Source organism: Podarcis gaigeae, assembly GCF_964106915.1.
Source record: "Podarcis gaigeae genome assembly, chromosome: 7".
In the NCBI taxonomy this organism is placed as follows: Eukaryota; Metazoa; Chordata; class Lepidosauria; order Squamata; family Lacertidae; genus Podarcis; species Podarcis gaigeae.
This window is the reverse complement of record NC_139683.1, coordinates 67,035,884-67,062,137: the sequence shown is the minus strand read 5'-3', so window position 1 is coordinate 67,062,137 and position 26,254 is coordinate 67,035,884. Positions and strand designations below refer to the sequence as shown.

At 40.0% G+C, this 26,254-nt stretch overlaps 1 protein-coding gene across 1 annotated transcript; it reads right to left on the bottom strand.

The window, feature by feature from the left end:
• Nucleotides 1–1,495: 1,495 nt before the first annotated feature.
• Nucleotides 1,496–25,557, bottom strand: KDSR (3-ketodihydrosphingosine reductase). Its single transcript, XM_083747411.1, has 10 exons — nt 25,285–25,557; nt 20,799–20,888; nt 18,552–18,608; nt 15,910–15,975; nt 15,672–15,767; nt 13,328–13,519; nt 10,283–10,366; nt 7,319–7,402; nt 6,060–6,161; nt 1,496–4,027 (listed from the first exon to the last, which is right to left on the bottom strand). The coding sequence occupies exons 1-10, from the start codon at nt 25,411–25,413 to the stop codon at nt 3,917–3,919; spliced, it is 1,011 nt and encodes a 336-aa protein (XP_083603537.1). The 5' UTR covers nt 25,414–25,557; the 3' UTR covers nt 1,496–3,916.
• Between the last annotated feature and the right edge of the window lie 697 nt (nt 25,558–26,254).

Genomic DNA, 26,254 nt, shown 5'->3' with positions numbered 1-26,254 from the left:
AATCTCTGATAGCAGAGTAGCACAATAGTGATTGCTCCAAGAACACTGAAACTTGATTAGATTTACATCTGCCCTCATCTGGGGGGGGGGGGAAATCTCCACAAAAATACTTAGGCTAGAATAAATCACAGACACTTAACTTTACAAATAGGTGAATATTTTACTCAGTTTCCAGAAGTTACAGCAAACAGCTCTCTATCCGTTGGCAGTAAAATAAAGATGAAAAAGATTCCAAACTACTTAAAAAGCAAAGTACTTGGTTTCCTTATAAAAAGGATCATGCAATTTTTGGATTAGGAAAGATGCAGCCTTGAAAATCTTCTGTTAGAGATTCAGTTCATGTGTAAACAACCATGGACACATGGCTTCTTGAAGCACAAAAAAGACTTAAGCGGGGAGCAGAGGCTACTGAGAGCCTCCTAAGCCATACCTATTTGCAACCTGAGCTCAGGCGAACCCTTTCATGAACACAAGTGTAAGTCAATAACTCTGCATTACAAATTATTGCATAAAATGTAACACACAACTCTAAGGGACAGGAAGCCCCCAATCATTTCTACTCAGTGTGAGGGGGGGTTATTTCCTATAGCTTACTTTCATATTAACATGTCTTTCTCCCTGCTCTATCTAAAGAAATACGGTTGTTTTAATTTGGGCGTTATTATTTAAAAAGGTTAGGGTTTCTATACACTGCCTTCAGTATATTATTGAATTTTTGTTATTGTTTACTTGCTTCTGTGGTTCCATAAGTTGAAAATAAATTTATAACAAGTATCTTCATTTATTTACCCCTTCCTACCTTCTTCTTCCTTGCCCTCTTCACTCACCAACTACAATCTTAGGCCAAGATTTTAACCATACATTTTCCTTGAATGCCCCTCTCTTTGTTACCATCAAGAAGCAACTGAAAACTACTCCATTTACTCACATCTTTCCCAATATGATTTTGCTTCTTCTACCTCTTATGTTTTGTTCTCACTTATTAAATTGCCTTTTTAAAAATGAAGCCTATTACAAAGATAGGGATTGCTTATCTTTGTTAAGCTATGTTGTCTTTTCCTCCAAATGCTTAAAAAGTACCTACAAACAGTGGCTATATTCGGTCTTAGTGGCCATGAAGTTTAATGTGGCTTTATTTGAAAGGTTCAGATGTATCCCTTAATGGAGGTATGTATCCCTTAATGGAGGTATGGACAAGAAGGGTGCCCTCAATGGGGTCCCCTGGTATTCTGTGGGCCTCTCTGATAACATGCAGGTAACTTCAGGTCAGGCAGTTTTCAGCGGGAAAATGATCAAAGAGTTAACATCATTTCTTGGAAGTCAGGAACCCTCTATCCTCCACCCTCACACCTTGAAGCTTCACAGGCTTCTAATTTGTACAAGCTATTTTACAAATATTTTATAAATGCTTAGTACTGTGACAAAAATTAGCAGAAATAAATTTACTCAGCAAGACCAGGAACACAGTCATTCTGAAGAGATATACAGACAAAAGTTAAATGCAATTTTCATTTATTTGGTGAATACAAAATATTAAAATTTAGTATTCTGGCACAACACTTCATGAAACAGCAAGCATAAATGAGCTATGAGTTTTAGCTTCATTCAATATTAACATTTAAAAGTGCCTAAAGTTTTTCACAGTATACATTTGTAAGCTAGTTACCCACTTCCATTTGTTCTTTAGCATACTATTATATGTATTTGAGTCAAATGAGCCATAATGCTCCATAACATTAGAATTTTTTGTTTTAGTTCAAGACACTGAAGAAACCAAGGGCATAATCCATCCACAGATAAGCACAGTAAAGGCGCAGAATGAACAGGAAAGTTAACATGTCATTAAGCACATGTAGAAGAGATTCGTTCTTCTTTAAACTGTTGATTAGTTGGCATGTCCAAATTGCTTTAAAGGATCTAGAATTTATTATTTGAACTAAGTGTGTTGGCCAGCTTGAAGGGCTATCCTAGCAGGTCTAGAAAACCAAAGCATTATGGCAAACAGGGAGAGCAAATTCTCCTTGCAACAGTTCCCATTAAAACAGTAGCAAGACATACATGCAAAGATGCTTTTTGTGACTCAGTTTCTAACCGGAATGATACGAAGCAAGTTTTTATGCTTTTGCGACAACACCAAGCCCAGTTTATCCGTTATTATTTCTACATTATTTCCTTCCTTCCCTTCTAACTGGCAATCCTCTCAGCCCCTCAAAAAGCCCAATGCTCCAAGTGCTTTTGTTAGAATTGGCACTTTCCAGGTTTACTTACAAAACAGCTGGGTAACTGTAGCAAAAATAAGTAAACATAACTACTATAGTATTAATCTCAAGCAGTTGGTATTGTGATTTCATCTATTTTGAGAATCTAAAAATCTATTAAAATTGGAAGACTATAATTGAACCAGAAGCTGCTGGACTTGATTTGAATAATCTTCTCCAAAGGGCAGTTTAAAAAGTGTTTCCCTTTTTATTTTATTTTATTTTTTAAAGAAAATCTTGGCTAACCAACAAACTGGCAAGTAGAGTCTCTTAACAGTCTTTTAGGCACTTGGAAAATGACAAAGGGTAGCAGGAATTTTTATGAACCAGTTCAACACTGGGGTTCAGCGTATCTGCAACCAATGGGAACCAGTCAATTTATACACAGCAAATATGGTTCCCAAAATCCACTCAGGGACTTTGTGTAAGTCCAGATTCCATGTAGGTAATGAGATTGGCATGCTGTGAATGAAACCTTAGAGACAATATAGTTTTGCAAGTTCCACTGCACCATCAGAGTAAGGACCTAGGCACTTCCTTGTGCTACATTAAGTTCTCTCTAGCACCCTATTCTCTCCTTCAATTTCTACAGTGTTAAAGCCCACCTGTCTTTTACAGAGCTGGCAAAAATAAACATGAACGTGTTACAGATAACAAAAAAATGGACAACTTCTGTTTTGCTTATAGTCCTCCCCTAGTATCTCAGTAAGGATTGGGGGGTCCCTTGATCTCTGCTGAAGATCTACAACTATTTAAAGCATACGTCATTTCTCCTGCAGATATGCGTAAGACTCTGCCATCAAGAAATTCCTTAATATAGCATTTAACACAATATTAACACAACTCACCATATGTGTCAAGAGTGGAATGTCAAAATCCAACAATCTGGTGGGAGAAAACTCAATCTCAAATGAGGTTTCCCAAGAGCCAATTCAAATATTGAATCTCCAGCTTGGTAATATCCACATGCAAATATCGCCTCCTATCTCAAGGAGGGGGCAGCTCATTTAAAGAGAACTCTCCCCTCAACAAATTAATATGCTATATTTAAAAACTGCCTCTTCACAAAAGACTGTGGCCCAATTCATGTATTGTCCCAGAGCTGAAATATTTCATCTTTGGATAGTTTTTGCTGCTTTGACTAGACTTTGCACAGCCATTTGAACCAACTCATGCAGAACAGGGCCTACAAGGTCCAGCTCTCGGGCAGAAACCATGTAATCAAGATAATACACAAGCTGGGCCTTCTGTAGGAGAGTTGAGGTGTTACTGTTGTGTGGGAGGAATTTACCAAATCAGTTCTTCAGATTAAGAAGTGGATAACAGAATTAACTCTTTCATCACTGCTGACAATTAGTATTGGTCCAGAAATACCATCAAAATAGGTCACTCTTAAGTTCTACTCTTCTCAAAAAGCTTACTTCTAAGGCAACAATCTGGTTATTCCTTCAAATCACAGAAAAGCAACAACAACCCAAAAAACCCAGTTTTCTTCATTAGCACCTTTGCATAGTCTCTTTTTCTAGAGTAGTTCAGTTTCCTTCTTTCACCACCGAAAATATCATCTCTTCCACATTTCTGTGAGACATACTCAGGCCACAGATACAGTCCCGTTTAGCAGCAAACTGTCCAACTTTTTAAATAGCACCCATTCTGTTTCAGTCCGTCTTTTCAGATTTCTCTTTTTTGGCCATGCAACGACGAACTATGCTGTCAAAACCTGCTATATAATACAGGGCAAGCAAGCGGAAAAAGCCCAGGAAAATAAGCTGTAAAGGGAGAGAAGGAGAGATCTTATTCAACATACTTCTGCTTAGTGGTCATTTAATATTTTCTCTCATCAGATTTGATGATCAGAAGTGTGGTTCACCAAGCACTCAATTATTATGTGAAAAAGGACTGTTCTATTAAAGATTAGTCTTATTTAAACAAAGCTTGAGATGTATATTTTGTTCTCTAATTAAAATAAATTAATAAGTTATTTGAAAGTACTATGAAATATAGTCACATGGTTGGAAGGGACCTTATTTTAATATTTCCCCCCCTTTGGAAGCTAGTGAATGAATCACCTGCCCCATGTATCTGCACAACAATCTACCTGAAGCAGAAACAATGCAAAAGACTACAGAATGACTAGTGTTGTTTTAAATTTGTAGAAGAGAACATGATTTAGGGTTGCATTGCTCCCTGGAGAATAATAATGCGTAACCAGTAGAAAAGTCACAGGCAAACAATGTGAAACAACCTTATGATGAACAGATTCAATGAATGTCTAGCAGGCCCAGCAAGGCTGAGGAGACATTTGCCAGATGGATAGCAGCAGTCCAATTTAACATAGGCATACATTTGCAAGCTGCTTGATCTCAAGATCAAGTCCAGATTGTATGATTTCCAGCTTTACTTGCATGAGTTCAGTAGTTTAGCTGTGCATTTGGTTATCCTTTCTGAAATACATGGCAATTTCTGCAGGTAAACATTAAGGAGATGCAAGACATTCATATATGCCAAACTATGGCTTGGTGATATAAGAGCAAGCTCTGCGCTCACATGCTCTCCCTTTCACATCTGACTTTCGGTTTAGATGGTTTCTGGTTTGCTGCAACAGGCACACTCCAGTTTGCACATGACCTCCATTCTAGGATACAAGCCTATCACAAACTAGTTTTTCAGTTTGGACACAACAGCACATTCTTTGCCACAAACCAGGAACTAATAAACAAAGCATTGGAGGGGAAGAAGTAGAACCATTGTTTGGCACTTCATGTGAACCAATTCACAAGACGTTAAGAGATTTGTTCTTGTTAACAAAACAGATGTTGCTATGAACAAAAGGCAGCCGAATACTGAAGCTTAAAACAGGTATTGCTGGTCAGAGATTCTGATGATCTGACAAAGGATTATCATTCTGGATGAAACTATAATCCTGAAGCAGAAGGCATGCATCTTGTGTGTGTTTGTGGTACATATTGACCTGGATTTATGGCTGGGAAGTTATTTCACACCAGCTTGAGCCTGTTTGGAGGTTGCAATGCTTTCTGGATAAGATGGACCTAACCCCAGTTATCCATCTCCCAGACAGTAGGGATGTGCACTGGCTCTGGTCTAACTGAACAACAAGGTGATTAGGGGTGGTCTCTTATTACTGATTTGGACTGCACCATTAACAAGGTGTGCCAAGGCATATCAGGGTGTACCTAACTTTCTGAATAGCTCTGCTATTTTTGTTTTTCCATAAAGCTAAATGCACAGCTGTTCTTCCCCCTTCCCAGTTATCTTTTCTGGGAAAAGAACCCAAGATCACTGGGGAAATACCCAGAGAATGAGCAGAAGAAGGTGGTGAGGTCAGAGAACCTTCTGTTTTGACAGACAGGTCTAGCTTTTAATCATAGTAAATAAGCTTTACTTATTTTAATAGATAAATGTGACACAATTAAAAAACAACAACTATAGGTCAAGAATCATTGACATTGCTCAATGAAACATTTTGGGTATGATCAAGTTATAGGTTATTAATTGAAACAAAAAGAAAAGATGGCCCACCTTTCAACTCTACCAAAATAAATACATGTAGACCTCAGTGGGTTTATCTCACAATTCATTGGATAGAGCAGCTTTTGCTGCCAAGAAGTAGAATACTTCCTGATCACTCTTTACTTTAGTAAGCTTACTGCACTGAAGGGATCTGCTGCACAAAGACTAGATTTTGAATTACATTGAACCAATAAATGTGAGTGTACCACAGCACTAAAAGAACCCAACAGATTTTGAAACTTCATCATTTGATATTACTTTGTTACATACCGCCTGTAGGGCTTCAGCCAGAGAAGAGATAGGCGACATTCCACCAGTCAATATTGTTAACATGTGACCATCTGTGCCAACAGAACTGGCAAATTTTCCTTGCTGGATTGGGGGGGGGGGAATGGAGAAAGAAGTCAGGTGGTTTCCAAACAATTTTATAAAAATAGGATGTGTTTCTTACCAAGGGGCAAGAAGAGTTTAATACTTTATATTAAAAAAAATCTGACAGGATTTTTTTAAAAAAATCTGATCTTAAAGGTACGTGTTTCTGTTTAAGCATGGACAAGACTGTACCTATAGTCTGAAATATATATATATATATATATATATATATATATATATATATATATATATATTGCATCATCTAATATCCCAAAGTGGTATACATGTGGTTCAGGCAGACACATGCTTTTTAAAAAAATATTGTGAAATAAAATGCTTGTGGTACAGAAACAGCTATTTTTATATTCCACCCTTTTGAAACCTAGGAATCACCACTATTATTTATACTGTGCTTGTTGGCCAAGATTGGCTCCCAAAGCAGTTTATTTTTAAAAGAACCATGTGCCAGACTTGAATCAGGCCATTTCAGTCAACCTGTGTTGAAACAGGGCACCTTGAGTTTTTGAATATCAAGTCTACTAATTTAAAATTTGAAATGCATTTTTAACCTGCTCCCATGTAATAATATTTCAACATTTGCAAAGTTGAAATATTAAGGGGGGGGGGAAGTGAAGTGACCTTTAATTAAGAAACACAAAAGAACAAAAAGAGTAAATGACAACATAATTGAAAATCCATTTTAAAAAGCCAGAACAAAACAAAATCCATTAACACAAACCCTATTTCAAAGCAAGCACGCAGTTCAGGTAGAGGGACAATTTGTAACTAGAACCAATTACATGTAAGGGCAACTGCCACATTTATCCCATCCCCAGTTTTATTTGGTGTCTACTTTAAATTTCTAACCTTGGGAGAAGGGCCCTTTCTAATTTTGCCTATGCAAAATGATGGCACTGTTTAAAACGGTGCAATCCTAGATATATCTACTCAGAAATAAGTCCTACTGAATTGAATGGGACTTATTCCCAGGTAAGTGGGTTAGGATTGTATCTAAAGGCTCTCTTTATATAAAAATTCTAGTATTCAGAAAAGGTAGTAGACAAACACAGACAACCTTTCCCCTTATAATAAACTAGCAAGTTACCCATGTTTTCCACCCACAAAAGCATTTTATACAAATACAGCATTTTACTTACAACGGCATCTTTAACAATTATTCTGGCCACATGATCAGGTTTGCAGACCGATGATGTTTCTGAAATAAGCTTAGTCTCTAAAATCTTGAGCAAAAGTAAATAAAGAGATTACATACATATAACAGCAGATGAAATGTTACCAAGTACAACCACAGTTCACCTCACATCTGATAAGAAACATAAGACCATCTGGACATTTTTTTTACAAGAAATATTCAGGTCAAGAGGTGTGTTTATAGTTGCATTTGTTGATATTATATTTATCATTAGATTACAAGCGAATGCAAATTCTAAGTGTACATGCAGTTTTCTTTAATAATAGGAAGAGTGAAACTAGAATTAGTGCAACATTTTAGATGCAACATTCTGCTGGTCGCTATCATAAACACACATCTTTATGTGGAGACAGTTTTCTCATATTCAGCAGGTATCTCTGACACAAATATTACAGAAAAATAAATTGATATTATGCTCCCAGGAGAATTGACTCTAACACTTTTAAACCTGATTTTCATTAGCTTAGATCAACTTTGTAAATTCTTGCTACCTAAAGAGCCTGCTTATAAATCTTCGCTTCAAGGAATGCATTGTTGCCTATATGATCTTGCAGAAATGTTGAGAAAAGATAAAAATGTGATCTTATATTCATTCTTGCATTAAGCCTGATACCACAGAGTTCTAGTGTTTGTCTTTTTCATCCTTTCATCTTGTCAAACTGTTTCCTCTTAGAAAACACTGAGCTAATTAGTATCTGTCAATGTGATTAAGGTATTTGTTCATTTGCAGTTCACCTGATTCAGTCCTCTCTGGAAGAGTAAAGAAAGGCCTTAAAGGGGCTTATGAGGCAGGAATTTGGTTAAGTTAGTATTGTTAAATATCACTTGCTAACACAGGATTAAATGGAAATATTTTGGAGTTTGAAGTTCACAAGTAGGGCTCTCATACGTGCCCGAAAGTCAAGTGGAAACTCATTGTTTGACTAAATCCTGAGATGTAGTTGACAGAAACTGGCCTCTGGACAATTCATTACTCAAGAGTAATAAAAGCAAAGATGTTTTGCCACCCTAAACTGCTTCGTATTCAATTGTTAATACTTTCACCCTGAAACATTTAACAGATTTTTAAAAATGATTCGGGGCGGGGACAACATTCTTTAGGGTCACAGACCATTAAAGTTTGGTTTTTTTTACAAAAGGATAGTCTTCTTTCATGTTTTCAAACCAGCTTTCTATAACTATTAGGAACTGAAACAAGGAATGTGAAAGAATGTGGAGCTTAGTAGCATATGGCTATCCTGCCACCAATTCAAAAGCAAGATTAAAGGCAAACTCAAAAACTTTCATTACATTGGCCAACTAAGAACAATCCGAAGATCTCCTGTAGGAGGGTTTTGTTTGGTAACTTTTATTGCTGTATGATTGTTAAATGTGCAACAAGAATGCTCAGGGCAATACAGTAAAAGATTGATGCAACACTTTTCTTCCTGTTTCATCCACCCACATCAACCTACATTAAGTTTTAATTTAAATATATAACATCAAAATAAATGAAGGTGGTGCAATAGAAACAACATTTTATAAAAAGGCAAGAGATCCAGGTTTAGATTATTAAACAACCCTGAATTTTAGGACAAACAAGTAAGCCTCATCTGAAATTACTTGGCAAGATTTCTATGGTGATCTTATGCCCTAACTTGCTATAGCCCAGGGATGTCCAAGAGGTCGATTGCGATCTACTGGTAGATCCCCAGGAGGATTTGGTAGATCGTGGTTGATTGCTGGGTCCCATTCCGGCCCCAGCCCCTCGCCCTGCCCTCCATTGTTGCACGATCTGCAGAACGGAAGACGGAGTTTCCTCAGTGAGGTTGTTTGTTTCCCCAGCGATCTATTGGTGAGTGGCTGTTTCTCTTTCTCACCCCCCCCAAAAAAACTGGGCTTTTCTCCTCCCCCCAAAAACAGGGCCTTCCTTTCCCCAAAAAGGTCAACAACTTTGACCTGAAGCCCCCAAAAACAGGGGTAGATCACTGCCAGTTTATAATTCTGTGAGTAGATCGCAGTCTCTTGGGAGTTGGCCACCCCTGATAGCCCATCAGAAAAGATTGGGGGGGGGACAGCTTTTGAGGAGACACCGCCTGCACAGAATATTTGACTAAAAAGAAACAGAGAACCTGCTGGAGGTTTTCCTTGAGGTTCTACCTAATGCTACCCTGTGGATGGATAAGACAAGAAATTAGGCAAAGGAATTAGTAATGTTAGTCCTGTGTCATGGAAAGTGTGAGTTAAGTTTAAATATTTGTCTCCTACACGTTCACTGTTGGTTTCTATCTTGCTTATGCAGCATTTTAGTAAGAATGGAATATTAAACCAATTCAATGTGGCATTATGCAGAAGTGGATAATAACTGCACTTAATTGCTTTTTAAAAACCCCGAAAAGTAACTCAAAGCAACTTACAGAATAATTAATTAATTAATTAATTAATTAATAATTTATACCCCGCCCATCTGGTTGAGTTTCCCCAGCCACTCTGGGGAGAGATGAAAAACAGACAGTATAGAATCAGTTAAGGAAAAAAAAAGTTATATCAAAATTGTGTTATGTGAATATTTTCAAAAAAGGTTTTGTTTTTTAAAACATAAAAAGCCATATGGGATAAACTCAATATGGACATGCCCAGAAACAAGCAAGTATTGTCTTAATGTTGTATTAATAAGTTAACTTTTTGGAATATTCCATCTCTTAAGATTTAAAAGGTTTTCTGCTAATTTGAAACACTGTATATACCAAGGAGTGACATAATATAACTCCTTTCCTGTGACTAAAAGTTGAGTACACACTTATACTCAAGGTTTAGATTTAGCATTAAGCACATCATGGGATCATTCTTTTTTGTTTTGTACCTATTGATCCTTTTACTTTATGTAAGTATGTATTTTGCATGACAATAAAGAGGAACATAAAATTACCTTTGTCTGACTTTCCTCTGCAAAGCCAGGTGTGTCTGTATCTGGAGGATAGGCAACTGTGACGTAGATATTATAGGGCTTGACCTGTTACGTTGAGAAAAATATTTAGTTCACGCTCTAATATATTGAGCTTTCCCATGCTTACTTGTTTTCACAAAGATATACAACGTAATATGAACAAAGAGGCATATAGTGGGATTGTATCTTACGGACATTTTACTTGCGCACAGGGGCGTAGGAAGGGGGGTGCTCGGCCCCAGGTGTCATCCCTGGGAAGGTGACAAAAAGGCACACCATGGGGGCTTGCCCCGCCACCCCCATACACAGTGGATTGCCCCCCTAAGTGCACAACATGGGCTCTGGGCACCCATGCAGCTAACTCTGCCACTGTCCCTGCCTTAGCTGGAGATGGACAAGAGGGGAGAGAACAGGACCCTTTGATCAGGCAAGGCTATTCTTATGTAGCAGGGATATTTACAAAAAAGCTACCAAGATGTTCCCCCCTGCTTTTCTATGTCCATATGATTATTGTGGCCCATGTGTGCCAGATATTCAGGAACTAATAATAATATTAATAAAACAAACAAACATGTCTTTCAAACACAGAAGCTGGATGATGCCAAGAGATACATCAGTGCCTCCTAACACCCCCAAAAAAACACAAGTTAAGATCCATACATCCAACATTTCAGGAGAGAATTAATATAAGAATGTATTCACGTTAGCATGAAAATTGTTTCTCATTGTTCAAAGAGCTGCTGAGATGGTGCTTAAACAACTGTCCCCTCCTTTGCATGTCTACTTAGAAGCTGCACCGAGTTCCATGGGAATTCATCCCAGGAAAGTAGGTGTAGAACTGCAGCCTATGAACATCAGTTTCTTTTTGAAATGGTCCATTTAATTAAAACAACAGCAGCCCAATAGCTGAAGTTGAACAATACTTTATTAGGACTAACTCAAATGTATCAAAAGAATGAGCAAGTGTTTGAGTTGCAGAGTTGTTTGGGGCAGATACTTTGAAAAAACACAAGGGGGAGGGGAGGGAAATGGCCCCTTGAAAGGGATTTGTGCTTCTGATATGGTGCATTACATGGTCAGCTTTAAAACGGGGGGCTGAGGGGCTAGCCTGTGTCCCTCCAGATGTTGCTGGACTACGTCTCCCACTGGTCCCAGCTAGTATGGCCAATAGGAATGATGGGAGTTGTAGTCCAGCAACACCTGGAGGGACACAGATTAGCCACCTGTTTTAAGCGGCATTGTAAAAGTAAAGGGAGCTGCACCAAACCATAAGGAAAACACACATCCTTATTAGGGCAGTTCCATTATTAGGCCTATCTACTGCAAAATAGGGATGCGGGTGGCATTGTGGGTTGAACCAGAGCCTAGGACTTGCCGATCAGAAGGTCGGCGGTTCAAATCCCCGCAATGGGGTGAGCTCCCGTTGCTCAGTCCCTGCTTCTGCCAACCTAGCAGTTCGAAAGCACCTCAAAATGCAAGTAGATAAATAGGTACCGCTCTGGCGGGAAGGTAAACGGCGTTTCCGTGTGCTGCTCTGGTTTGCCAGAAGCGGCTTCGTCATGCTGGCCACATGACCCAGAAGCTGTACGCCAGCTCCCTCGGCCAATAAAGCGAGATGAGCGCCACAACCCCAGAGTCGGCCACAACTGGACCTAATGGTCAAGTTCTACCATCAGGCTAGATAGTGAACAGAGCAATGGGGTGGTGGGTGAGAAGAAATTTGTTTCTGGCTGATACTGAAGCCATGGTGTCTGCAGGGGTTTTAAGTGCTTATGCTTACAATGTTAAGTATATAAACCAGAAAATAACACTTGCAACTGCAAGTATCTTATTTTCCCTTCTTTTAATAATTTAAATTGGGGGGGGGGGGGTGACAAAAAAGAAATCTGTACCACCTGAACTTGCTACACCTCTGCTTCTGCAACTCAACTTTATACTATTGGCTGCAGCCTCTATTTTTATCTCGAGCAGAAAGCCAAAGAGAAATCTTGTCCTTTTAAAATAGCATTCCTGCCACTTCTCTGCAAGAAACACCCTGGTGAAGAAGGCCTTCCTGCAAAGCTACATGTTGTTTGGAAGCAAGGAGAGCAGTGACCCTCTGCCTCTGCCACCTCACCAGCCGCTACTGGGAGGGAGCTTCTCATTGGGATTCTCATGAGATATGCGGCGGGAAGAGGGTCGAATGAAGTATAGCAGGGGGAGGAACAAGCAACCTGGGTAACAAATGCCTTGCTTGCATTGCTGCCATCTCGGGCTCTTGCCTCCTCCTCCTATTAGGTGTGCATGGTGGTTCTGCAGCTGCATAAGGTGCCAGTCCCTGCTTGGCTGGCTTGCTCCACACTGTCAGCAGGCAAGGGCTGCAGCAAATCCAAACCACTGTGAGGGTGCCTCTCTAGCAAGGGCAGGCCCAGCCACTCCTGGTAGGACATGGGAGCAGTGGCAGCGGTGGCGGCACTGCAGTTGCTCTCCAGGCTGTACTTCTGGCCCGCCCATAGGGAGGACAAAAAGCTACCAGAGGGGGAAAGAGGGAGCTGCCTTTCTAGAGCTCCAGCTGGGCAGGAAGGTGGCGATCCTGGGGACTCTTGGCTCTATGCGATTTTGCATATGCACGCTCTGCCCGAAACCAGATCTACAATATCTGAGAGTACAGCAGCTCAATACACTCAATACACAATATTACTTCTCATTTTGAGAACTAGCCCTACTAAATGAACAGTTTTGCAAATCGTATACAATACAGGCCTTCTGAGCCGAATGGTGTCATGCGCTCTGGAATACTGTACCACTTATTGCAACAGAATAGCTAAGTCTATGCCTTGTAAACAGCGTTGAATGTTGCTGAGCCTGTGTAATTTTGGGGCAACACTATATTGTACAATATTCTTATATAATACTATTAATGTTTACTTGATTCTTTAATTATTTCCCCCTATGGTTTTAGCTCTTTTTGTTTATATGTTGCTGTTGTTGTTAATGTTATACAGAGAAACTATAAGATACATGCAGGTAAGGAACAGAGAATCATACCTCCATTTGCAAAGCTTCAGCTAGTCCTCGAAGAGCAAACTTTGTTGAAGAATAAGCAGTATAACCAAACAGTCCAACTTGTCCAGCCTGGGATGACACAAACACAATCCTTCCCCTCCTCCGTTCCTTCATGGTGGTAACTACTGCCCGAGTTGGGTAGACACTACCCAGATAGTTGATAGCCATCAATTGCTGTAGACAAACATACAAGTCGGAGGCCTAGTTAACATATTTTATATTAACGAAGTATGATATTAATGTAAATGAAATGAAATAACGAAGTGTGATTGCTGCTCTGCAGCTTTAAACTCAAGGCATCGGCAATATTAATACTCATCGCCAACAAGTGCAAAATTCCTACTATGGGCGATGTTGCTTCATGTTACAAATGGAGTTTCCAAGCTGTAAAATGCTGTGTTATAGTCCATTAACATGCTGGAAGGCAACCACTTGGGGATTCCTTTGATGATGAGCAGTAACCTTTGTGATGTGGTTGCTGTTTTGATTGCCTGTGGAACTCCTGCCGAGAGGACAAGGGTGGCCAAACTTTTAAACTGGGAAACATTGTAGCTAAGTGGTAAAATACATGTTTTACCTGCAGAATATCCCAGATTTGCTCCCCAGCATCTCCAGGATTGAACACAACTAAAAAGGGATGGCTAACCTGTGGCCCTCCATATGCTGCTGGACTCCACTTCCACTGGCCCAGCTAGCGTGCATGGCATGTAAGGAATGATGGTAATTGGAGGTCAACAACCTACAGCAGGCCAAAAGTTAGCCTTCTCTGGTATAGTGAACACTGAGCAAGCATGGGAGCAAACGGTTAATATATATAAAGCAATGGAATTATATCCAGTAAATAAAAATTTAAGACACAACAGTTTACTAATTACATAATCTGCACCGAGTAGAGAACTAGTAGAAAATGACATTTGCAACTGCTCTACTTTTATAAAATCACTTCTCAATTTCCTCTGAAACTAATTAATGGCTTGGTTCACATGTTACATTAAACCATGTATTGTTTTTAATATTCAGTTGGAAGCCGCCCAGAGTGGCTGGGGAAACCCAGCCAGATGGGCGGGGTATAAATAATAAATAATAAATTATATTATTATTATTATTATTGTTGTTGTTGTTGTTGTTGTTGTTGTTATTATTATTATTATTATTATTATGGTTTATAATGAAAATTGCCCTGTGATCTTTGGATGAAGGGCAGTATAGAAACTATTATTATTATTATTGAACAAATAATGATTTAATAATGTGAATAAGCAGTGTGCTGGCGTATGCTGCTGCAATTATGAGCACTTTGCATCTCCCCTGTCCATGATATGCCAAGGAGAAAATGAGTCATAGCCTAGTTAATCTTTATGTGAACTGTTTACAAGTCAGCCACTGAAGAGACTCTATGGACCAACGTCAACATGAAGCAAACATTTCATTTGAGACAGGCTGAATTAGGGAGCCCCACTTTTGCTGTTATTACAGTGGTGCCTCGCAAGACGAAATTAATCCGTTCCGTGAGGCTCTTCGTATAGCGGTTTCTTCGTCTTGCGAAGCAAGCCCATTGACAGCTTAGCGGATTAGCGCTATTAGCGGTTTAGCGGCTTATCAGCTTAGCGGATCAGCTGATAAGCGGCTTAGCTGCTTAGAAAAAAAGGGGGGAGGGGGAAAAACCCCGCAGGAACTTGCAAAACATTTTCGTCTTGCGAAGCAAGCCCATAGGGAAATTCGTTTTGCGAAGCGCCTCCAAAACGGAAAACCCTTTCGTCTAGCGGGTTTTCCGTCTTGCGAGGCGTTCGTCTTGCGGGGCACTACTGTATTATTATCTATTAAATTTGTATACACTTTTGCAGTTATATAAGTATTCCAGAAAAAGTATTATTCCCACATACTTGTCTACTCTGCATGCTGTGAAATACTCTTCTTTCATGTTAATGTGGTGGTTCATGCAAGTATTACCCAAGGAATTAAAGTTATGTAACAATAGCATATGGCAAACTTCTCTTTCACAACATACATTAAAGGCCTTTCATAATAGATGTTTAAAGGCAGCAAACATTTTTAGACACGATAAATATCTAATAAGAATTATTGGGTCTATGACACAGATAGAAAACATTCAACCCAGTGGAAAACTATGGGGGGATTAGAAAAAAAAGAAAAGAATGTTAGGTCATTTATTTGAAATGGACAATAAAATGTGCTGCTACAAGTTAGGTAAATTTTATATATAATTTTATCATTCAGAAACATTTCTCAATCTGTGTGATTTTCTAGGTGCCGTTGAATTAGTATACCAGTACATACTCAAACAGGAGAAGTCAGGCTTACTTACTTCAAACATACTGATGTCAGTATCTTCAAACTTTCCATTAACTGATGTTCCAGCACAATTTACAAGCATGTCAACTGGACCCAACTTCTCTTGAGCCTGGAAAGAAAAAAATAGCAGGTGAGATAACAAATTTGTGTCCACAAATATCACTACTGTCAGCAGAACATTTCTGCAATAAACACTTGCAACTGAAAAATGGAGGGAGGGAGCCAGCCAGGTAAAACCAGTATTTCCTTACCTGTTTAAGGGCCCTTTCCACATTTGCAGCATCTTTGGAAACATCAAGAGAGATACAATGCACAACCTATGTAAATGGAAAAGAAGGACCATATCATTTGATATGTACAGTGTAAAATGGACAAATTTTTAATTCAACAAGTAAACTATTTTGGCAACACAGGTAGGAGACATATTTCAACATGTGCATTGTATGTTTCTCTGCCTTTCACTTTTAGTTGAGAGGAGTGCAGAGTTCCTGTTTTCTACATAAAGTACTGGGATATTATATTGCTTTGGCGTTTGAGAAGAACCAATTAATATTCCAAAGCAATAATATTTAGCTCAGACTTTACAGATGAGCTTTGAATTATCAAATTTATTCCTAATAAGTCAGGATGTGCATTACTTTTTCATGCACTCAGTGAAGAGCCCCTTTGCTCCCTCACTTCATGTAAACGGGGAAGCAAACCTAACAGCTGCAGTTAAACATAAATTCCCATTAATGTGCAAATAGAGAATTATGGTTAATGGCTTTTAAACAAGTCAGGATTCAAAAGCCAGGATTCAAAAGATTCAAAACTGGTTTCACCCCTGGACTATAGCAATGACACTTTGCTATAATTTGTCTAAGGCAGGCTTCCTCAACCTCAGCCCTCCAGATGTTTTTGGCCTACAACTCCCATTATCCCTAGCTAGCAGGACCAGTGGTCAGGGATGATGGGAATTCTAGTCCCAAAACATTCGGAGGCCCGAAGTTGAGGAAGCCTGATCTAAAGTCTGCAGGCATCTGTAGCCTGAACAACCTGTCTAGTCCTTAATAATTCAGCTTCCAATGAATGCTGAAGACGCACCTCTTTACCCTGCCTTTGACATTTGAGGTGTATGTTTTTAGGACCCACCTTATTTTTGTATGTTTAATATTATGCTTAATGTTGTAACCTGTCGTTGGAGCTTAGGGTGAAGGGCAGGTAATAACAACAATAATTCCATGTGGATGCCTATTCAATTGAGCTCAATGGGTGGAACTCGTCTAACAAGTCCCATCAGATACAAGTTCTGTGCAAGAACATTCACTTGTGCAATGGGGTTTTCCTCCCACTCCTGCCCCGCTATGCACCCCCTAAAATTGGCTTGTGTATGGAAGTAGAACCCTCAGAAAAGTGCACAGGAGAGGAGGTGGGGATTGCTCCAACTGGCAAGCTGGAAAGCTAGTGCTTATGGAATATTCAACAAAACCGAATTCTTTCTAAAAGTGTGTTCTTCTTCCTCTTCTTCCTTTTGAAGTGAAGTGGTGCAATCATTAATGGACACTGTAGTGTTCTAAAAACAACAACTGCACCACACAGTGAAAAATACTTTCCCAATGATAAGCGCATTAGGAAACCACACTGCGCTGTTCATCCTTGTTGATGGCTGCTATAGAACAGATTGTAGTCTCATATGAAATTCTTTTTCTTTTCTCTACCGCCACTTAAGTCTTCGTTTTCCATAAAGCATGCACAACATGCCAGGGAAAGAAGCAGTATAGAATCTGCTTTGCATGTAGAACATGAGTCCCTCACATTTCCGGCAGGGCAGAGATAACTCCTATATGAGATTCTGGAACAGATCCCTATTAAGTTAGCATATGCAATACTGAGATAGATGGACCAATGGTATGGTTTCATATATGGCAGCTTCCTATGCTTCTATTAAACACAACCTAAGACAAAATGAAAGACTGATGTAGTGAAATTTAACAACCCCAAGACATTCCAAAAGCAAGAGAGAGAGGCACAGGAGAAGACAACGCCTGGGGCTTGCTCTTGTGAGGCTAATTTTATTTGGTTTAAAGTGTTATGTTTTTGACACATTCATTACATTTTATTAAGTACCAGGAATGGCTCTGAAGACTTCAGCTGAAAAGCAGAATATAAATTCATAAAATAAATTGCCAAAGACCCATTCACATATTGATCTTTAGGGCTTACATGAAATCATCCCTGTGCAAAAATTAGCTTTATTTTAAAAGGCAGGTAGCAAAGTCACCAAGAAAAAGATACTGATATCTCAAGAATAAATTAAGATTGAGCCAAATTCATAAAACTGGCATGGTATTTTAGTCATATTTAACTGTAGCTAACAAAGAACTTTAAAATACACTCTTACACCTACTTAGGTAATATGAAATGATTTTACGTTGTTGCCAATGACTACTGATAATACCCTAGAGGCAAGACAAACTTCTTCAGAAGCTGGAATTATTCTTTTAGGAAAAAAGAGACACCATTAAATATTGCACATCAAGCACATTTTCAGCCTTCTATATTGCAAGTCATGTCACTTCCATGCTTTGTATAAGCTTTTCTATAAAAGAACTGACCCCACCTTTTTCTTAAATTGCAATCAAAGTATTAGCATTATAGCTCACAACACAACAGTACCCAAAGGAGGCCTTTGACTGCAGGATGTGTCTAGGATTACTTAGAATTCTTTAAAACAGAATTTTCAGTTTACCTATGACATGACTATACAGGGCACAATATGCTACTCAATTTTCTCTTATCTACACATTTACTCCATAACTTGTAATTCAAGTACTGCTGCTCTATATTAAGTCAGAGAAAGAACATGCATTTTCTTAACACATTTGAGAGACCTGGTAGAATATAGTCATCTTACCTGCTTATCATTAACTGAGAACTTCTCAATTTCTTTCTTTGCTTCCAATAGCCGGCACTGGAATTAAACAAGCACATTTGGAACATTCTGCTAAAACAATTAAGATAGACAGAACGAAAGCCTTCTAAAAAAAATTGCAGTATAGCAGCAAACATTTAGGTGCTTTATGCATTTAGGAATTGCCATCTTACTTGGTCAATTTACTGCCAATTCTATAAATATTTACAACATTCTGCTTCGGCCAACATAAATTAAATCCACTGTTATACTTTATTTTCAGAAGTTTGCTTTGGCTTTGCCTATATGACATATGCAGTGCCATCCTGTGTATATCTAATTAAGGGGTAAAGCCTTACTATATTCAGTGAGTCTCCCTCCTACAGAAGTGTGTATATGACTGTAGCCAACAGGCTATATACCTGCACAAAGACTTCTGCCTGAACAATGCGACTTCTGCTCCCCCTCCCTGTACCATGCAAGGGGGGTGGCCCCAACCCTCCAGAACACATCTGGGAGGCAGAAGAGATACAGTGGTAGCTCGGGTTACAGACACTTCAGGTTACAGACTCTGCTAACCCAGAAATAGTACCTCGGGTTAAGAACTTTGCTTCAGGATGAGAACCGAAATCGCACAATGGCGAGGCAGCAGGAGGAGGCCCCATTAGCTAAAGTGGTACCTCAGGTTAAGAACAGTTTCAGGTTAAGAACGGAGCTCCAGAGCAAATTAAGTTCTTAACCTGAGGTACCACTGTATGCAGAAGTCCTGTTGCAGAGGTGGGAATCCTTGCATTAATAGGATGACTTCACTGGATACAACACTTAGTTCTTAGTCTAGCACATCCCAAGATACTAAGTGTATTGCATTACAAGATAAGTAAAGATTAGTAAAACTTCCCAGTGCACACATGTACTAGTTACAAGAATTCAGGCAGGTAACTGAATTCTTTTAACAAAAAACATTTGTCAGCCTACTGCTGACACCACGCCCTCATGGTACTCTATGCAAACTCCTGTTAAGAAATGGAAGAACTGCAATTCTGGCTATCACTGCTCAAGATAATTTCCCACATACCATTTTAACTTCACACACACAGCCTTGAAGACCAAACTCCAGTTAAGTGTTCTACTTTGGTGGAATTTTTTAGTTGAGCCTCTTGATAGGCTCTTAGCTTATCTGCTGGTTTCTATTATTTTTTTCTTTTACTGCTGCTTGAAAACTAACCAGACAATAAAACAATTTAAATTTTAATGACTTCTATTTTATTTGTAAACTGCTTCGCATTTGATTTTATCATAGAAAGGTGGGCTATAGATGCTTAGAAGAATAAAATAAATGGCAGCTTACAAGCAGCACACCCTCAATCAAAACAATACAGAGGGAAAAAAGCTATTTCAGCTTACTTACCAACAAATATTTTATGTATCAGCTAACTGCAAGACTTAAATATTAATCTTGCTTTAAAGCTTGTTGCTCCTCCCAATTCCAAAGATTGGAATTCTATATTTTGTACTCTGTTATACTAGAAAACTTTAGAAACAAACCAAGGATGGCTTTGAGTGTATTAAGCAGAAGAGAGGGGATATGCAAGTAAATCCCCCTTCCAGATGTTCACAGTTGAAAAGAGTGCAAAAAGTGGGAGTATTACTCTCTGCTTTGGTGCAATATCCAAGATACTAGCAAAGCAGAAAACCATTTTTAAAACATGAATGCTGCTCATATCCCACTTTCCTGAAGAAATGGTTAGAGTGCCTCTGAATCTACAGGCCAGGTGTGTGAGGAAACTTTAGTGCTCCAGATGTTGCTTGACGACACCTCCCTTTATCCCTGGGCCACTGGCCATGCTTGCTGGAATAGTTGTCGTCATTCAACTACATCTGGAGGAGAAAAGGTTCCCCACACCCCACAACCATAGGTAAATGGTTATAAATGGAATAGCCAATAGAATAAGCAGTTTGGCTTTGGCTTAATACTCTCGCTAACTCAAGCACTGTATTCAAACTCTAACAGTCATTTATTTATTTATTCTGGAGAAACAAATAGGCCCCAATACAGATAAAATTAGTGCAGTAATCACTAATTTAAGCCCTGTTGCTTTCAAATTTGGTGAACTTTAGTAGGATTGGACCCAAGGATTTTAACTATTTAATTAAATACTAGGGCTTTAGTTATAATTACTGTTGCTTCAAACCCTTTCATTAACAGCTTCAGGGCATCATAACTGTTAAATAAGCATGCTAGAAATTTACCTCATTTCTTGCAATAAGTGTTATAAAAGCCCCTTGCTTAAAGCATTCGATGGCAACGCATTTCCCAATGCCACTGGAACCACCGGTTACCTTTTAAGAGAAGGGGGGGAAGCATAGAGATTAAATTGATAAACTTGACAGCATAGACATTAGAATTATAAGCCTTTTAGAGAAGAGAGTCGTCAAACTCTGGGTCTGTTCACATGTGTGCAATAGTGTTTCCCCTCCGTAAGTAATGAGATGCCTCTTGGTGCCATGTGGACAGCTTCTAATGTTATGACTGTCCACAACTATTGCTTTGAAAATTGCCACCACAATCACAAAGCTGCAAGCTGTCTATGGACATCCCAGCTCACTTTCAGCATGGTAACACAGTAAGGATTACTTTTTGGGGGGGTAGAGGAAGGCAAATAGGGGGTAGATGCATCTATGAACAAATTCATACCCCTTCAGCTCCGGTATATTACTATACCAAGATCATAATTTAGGTAAATTGGCAATTTAATGAACTCGCCTAAGTTAAAGCACAGGCAGCATAACTTCTACTACTTCTGGATACTTGTTTGCTATGCATCTGGACAGCTCCTAAAATATCATAATCAATTTTTGCATGATGGTTCGTGAGATAAATGTACAGATTCTCATCTCTGTTTGCATACAATTGGACACAATTTAAAATAAGATGGCAGAATGAACCTTTCAAAACTGTGCTGATTTTGTTGTTGTTGTCGTTTCTTAGAATGCCCAAGCAGTGCCAGATTTGAGGCTCCTAGTTCAGTGTGTACTTCTTGATCCAGTTTTGCATATGCTAGATTATCAATTCCTGTACAATGTCCAAAACATGATAGAACATGGTACGGGCAACTTCTACGATAAAAAAGGTTCTTCACTCAATGGAAAATCCAATCAAAAACGCACAAGTAGCAAAATCTTTCATTCCTGTAAACAAGCAGCCTTTCAGTATCATCTCTCAAGAAGACCTCTTCTCCCTCACTATTCAAATCTAAAAAATAATATTTTCCTCATTTCAAAGGCAGCACATCCGTTATTTTAAATTTTATTTTAAAAGTATATACCGCTTAAACTTTCAAGGAAATTCACCAGTGGTTTCACAGGCTAAAGCCATAAGAACAAATGACATCCTTTGCTGGAGTCCTCCTTATGGGAAGAATTGTGTGACTAGAAATATCTCACTCGTACAACTGCTTTAGAAGAGCTAGTATGTTGATACCAGGTGAATTAGTCAGAATTAGGAATGCCTGGCTAGAAGAACAAACAAAAATGGTTTCTTCTGCTGCAACAGCAATGATGAGAACGAGGCTTTGCATTTCCATACTTTGGTATAGAATGTCCATTTAGAAACCCTGGAAGATAAGTTCATAGATCCACAAGCCCAAAGGAGGGTTTGTGAGTGTGATTTGGTGCAAGGATACAGAAGGATGTAAAAAATGTCCCATTAAAATGCAAATATGAGGTTTGTTACAGAGCAATTCTTTCCTACGCAGACAAGAAGTTCCAGTTTGTTTCCACCACACTTCCTAGTGGCAATAGCAGTGTTGATTTTGCTGGTAAGAAAGGAGTGCAGTTTTATGCCCACAAAAGAAGATAAGTGCTTGCAGGGCCAGTTTCAGCCCTTACAAAAGGCAGTGGAAGAATTACAGGATAAAGCATGAAGGAATGAGAGACAGTGCATGAGAAGGTGCATGAGAAACTGACCTGCATTTGTGAATCCTTTGGATAGAAGGATTATGGATAAAAGGATTACCTTTAAACATGACTGCTATATCCCTCCAAGTTCTGATAGATGTAAGGCTTATTTGCTATTAGGCAACTTTATCACAAATGATTCTTCTTCTTTGGCAATCACTCGTAGCCGAGTAGGATTGTCTTCCAAGAACACAGTCTTAACAGTGAGTTCGTAAGTGACTGTGGAGGCCAATTCTGGATCCACGTGTCCTTCCACAGTGGGGACATATGTTTCCGGGCGGGAGTTGATCACAGTGAGGGTTTCCCAAGCGTGCCTTGCTTTTAGCATGTTTTGTCTTGAGTACCATATGTCTAATCATAATATCATATGATTAGACATATGATATTAGTACGTAAGCTGCTCCGCATGCTAAATAATTCTTCAATTCAACTAAAAATCTTGCATATTCTTTTATCAGCTTAAAGTAAAGGTAAAGGGACCCCTGACCATTAGATCCAGTCATGACCGACTCTGGGGTTGTGGTGCTCATCTTGTTTTATTGGCCAAGGGAGCCAGTGTACAGCTTCCGGGTCATGTGGCCAGCATGACTAAGCCGGTTCTGGCGAATCAGAGCAGCGCACAGAAATGCCGTTTACCTTCCCGCTGGAGCGGTACCTATTTATCTACTTGCACTTCAACGTGCTTTCAAACTGCTAGGTTGGCAAGAGCAGGGACCGAGCAACGGGAGCTCACCCCATCACGGGGATTCGAACTGCCAACCTTCTGATCAGCAAGTTCTAGGCTCTGTGGTTTAACCCACAGGGCCACCCACTTCCCTCTTTATCAGCTTACTTATGCAATAACTCCATGTCAAGACTTTTTATGCATACCAGTAAGTAGCAACGGTCAACTCAGAATCCCTATTCTTCAATTTAGCAAAGACAACATTCTCCTGACACCAGATTCTTCCATTGCACACATGGAACAAAATTCCTCAGAAAAAGAGAAAATAAAAAGATAGGCACAAGAAAGGAGAAATTCAGTTAAGCGTCCAGACACAGCCAAACCTAAAATGGCGAAGAACTGCTATAAAATGTTTAAATTGCTTGGCTGTAAGTCCACTATTTATGTCATTTACGTAAGTTTCATGGACAACATGCTTCACACCATCATTTGTGCAGATTATAAACAAAGAACCAATAATGAATTTGACTCAGATTAAGCAATTGCTCCAACATCAAGAATCTCTGCACATGTCTCCATCTTCATAACATGATGTCATTTGTCTCCTCATGGAATTGTTCCTCTTAAATAGTACAAATCATGCTTCACATATAGAGTTTCATTTTAGGTATGTGATTGCTGTGAAGTGACATGTATCCACTTCTCTACTGTCCAGAGAAGGTACCAGCTTACGTATCTGTACGGAGTATGAATTATGGTGGCAAGCTCCCCTTGGATCCTCTCCACTTTAAAGGAGGAGAATATAAAAATATAATTTAGATAACTTCTCTAAATTCTGTAATCTAGTTTAAATTTTGCTATCTTGCTTTGCAGTGCTATGGTCTAATGTAATAAAATGTACCGTATTCTATGGTGGCCAAAGGAGCACAGGGCACAACTAAGAGCAACTGCTGGGGGGATGAACTGGCTTGAACCCAGACTTTCAACTACATTAGGGTGGACATCTGTATCTGTGGCCCTCCAAATGCTGCTGGACTTTAGCTTTCATCAGCCTCTTCCAGCATGGCCAACGGAAACCGTAACCCAGGAGCTACAGGTTCTTAATCCTCTATTCTCTCAACAAAGATAGTATCTATATTGTAAACTCCCGAATTCCACCTCCTTTTGTTAGTAGGCAGTACTGAGAATAACACATTAAGACAATCAGCACAATTTTGTATGTGATTGTGTCCCTTTAAGACAGGAAAAAGGAAGCTGCGCTCCTCCACATGATGCTGGAGTGTGGGCCACAGGTTCCCCACCCCCTACCTTAAGACCAACTAGTATAGCTCAGACCAAGGTCATGGGTTCAACCCCTGAATGGGTGCATATTTCTGCAATGCAGGGGGTTGAACTAGATGATCCTCAGAGGTCCCTTACAACTCTATGAGTCTATGAAATGTATATGGTACTGATTCCAAGCAGTAGCATTCTTTCTTTTCTTTTTTAAAATGCCATTCAGTTTGCAGCACACACTACTAAACCCATAAATTGAGATTACGCCTTGTTTAATTCAAGATTTCCAACCCACATTTCTTTTCCCAGGAGATAAAACAGATATATGAAAGAGAGGAAGATCTTATTTAACGATTTTTTTTTTTTGGGTGCCAGTAGTCTGCTTCTAAACAGGAGCATCTAGAGACAGGAAGGGGAAATCTAAAAGATAACCCAGCTCGTTCCTAATATTCCCTAATTGTAAACAATGGCACCCCCCTCAAAAAAACAAAAAGCACGTCTTTTGCTTCAGGCTAAACATAACCCAGACCTTCCACACCCTTTCCTAATTACTAGTCAAGCGCTACATCCCTGAATCCCCCTTTCCCCCCTTTTTGGCGGGGGGGGGGAAGAGGAGACAACATCTCTCCTCAGCAACGGTGTTAATTTTGCTTGCGCAGTTTGAAAGGGGAAGAGGGGTTTTTTTGGGGGGGGGGGGAAGCTGCTATTTCCCTCTACACTGAGATACACAGATCAACGTATGGAAATAAAGGTTTCGAAGGGCAGGAGGATGTCGCGTTTCTATACCCGCTGCCCTCCTCCCCGCAAACCGCCCCAGGAAACCTCGGCTGGGGCTCTCACCACGACATGGGCGCCAGACAGCGGCATGGTCTTCGGGCTGTTTACGGGCAGCACTATGTAGAGCAGCAGCAGGAAGGCCAGGACGACGACGACCCCGACGGCCGCCGCCAGTAGAACCGCCCCGGACATCTCTGCGACAGAGTGAGAGAGAGGAGCACAGCGGGAAAGAAACGATGGACGGAGGAGAGAAAGGACCACAGCAACCTACTCCGCCAACAGCCTGCAGCCGACTGACTCGCTAACCCTGTCAGAGCTTTAGAGAAGGCATTCAGAGGAGGGGAGGCGGGCTCCGCTCCGCGATTGGAGAGCGGGAGCGAAGGCTCGACGACGATTGGCTGCCTGGCGCCCGGAGGGCGGGAGAGAGCACGCGGGTGACGTCTTCGGTCGGGGATTGGCCTTCGCGACCTTGGTTGAAGGATGGGCCGGCAAACCGTTGAGGGGCGGGGGCGCGCGCGTGGGAGGGAGCGGTCGTGAGGGAAAGAAACGGCCGCTGGTCGTACGGTCTTTTTCTTCTCTCGCTCGCTGTTGGCTCGGTTTCCCGCCGGCGCAGCTGCGTGGAGATGGCAGAGATGTACAAAGCGACCGCGGCCCGCCCTGCTAAATTATTATCATCATCATTATTATTAATAGTGGTATTTCTATAATAGGGCCCTCCACCCGAAGATTACAGGGCGTAAAAAAAAAAAAAGAAGGCAAAAAGGGAACGCAGATTACCTCACAAAAGCAAGAAAAAGCCAATAACACACGCACAAACACGTTTAAAAGGGTATAGAAGCCCTGTTACTCAGGTGCAGAACTGGGCCCTGGTAATCACTTTAGCCTGAAACTGATTCTTTTGTTTACTCATGTAGTAAAAACAACAACAACGTCATAGGTTGCCACCTATGTCAGAGGTGTATGAGGTGGCAGCATGCCTTTGAAAAAGCTGCTTTGCCTCTGAGTCAGCACCCAAGGTATCCAGGTCTCCATG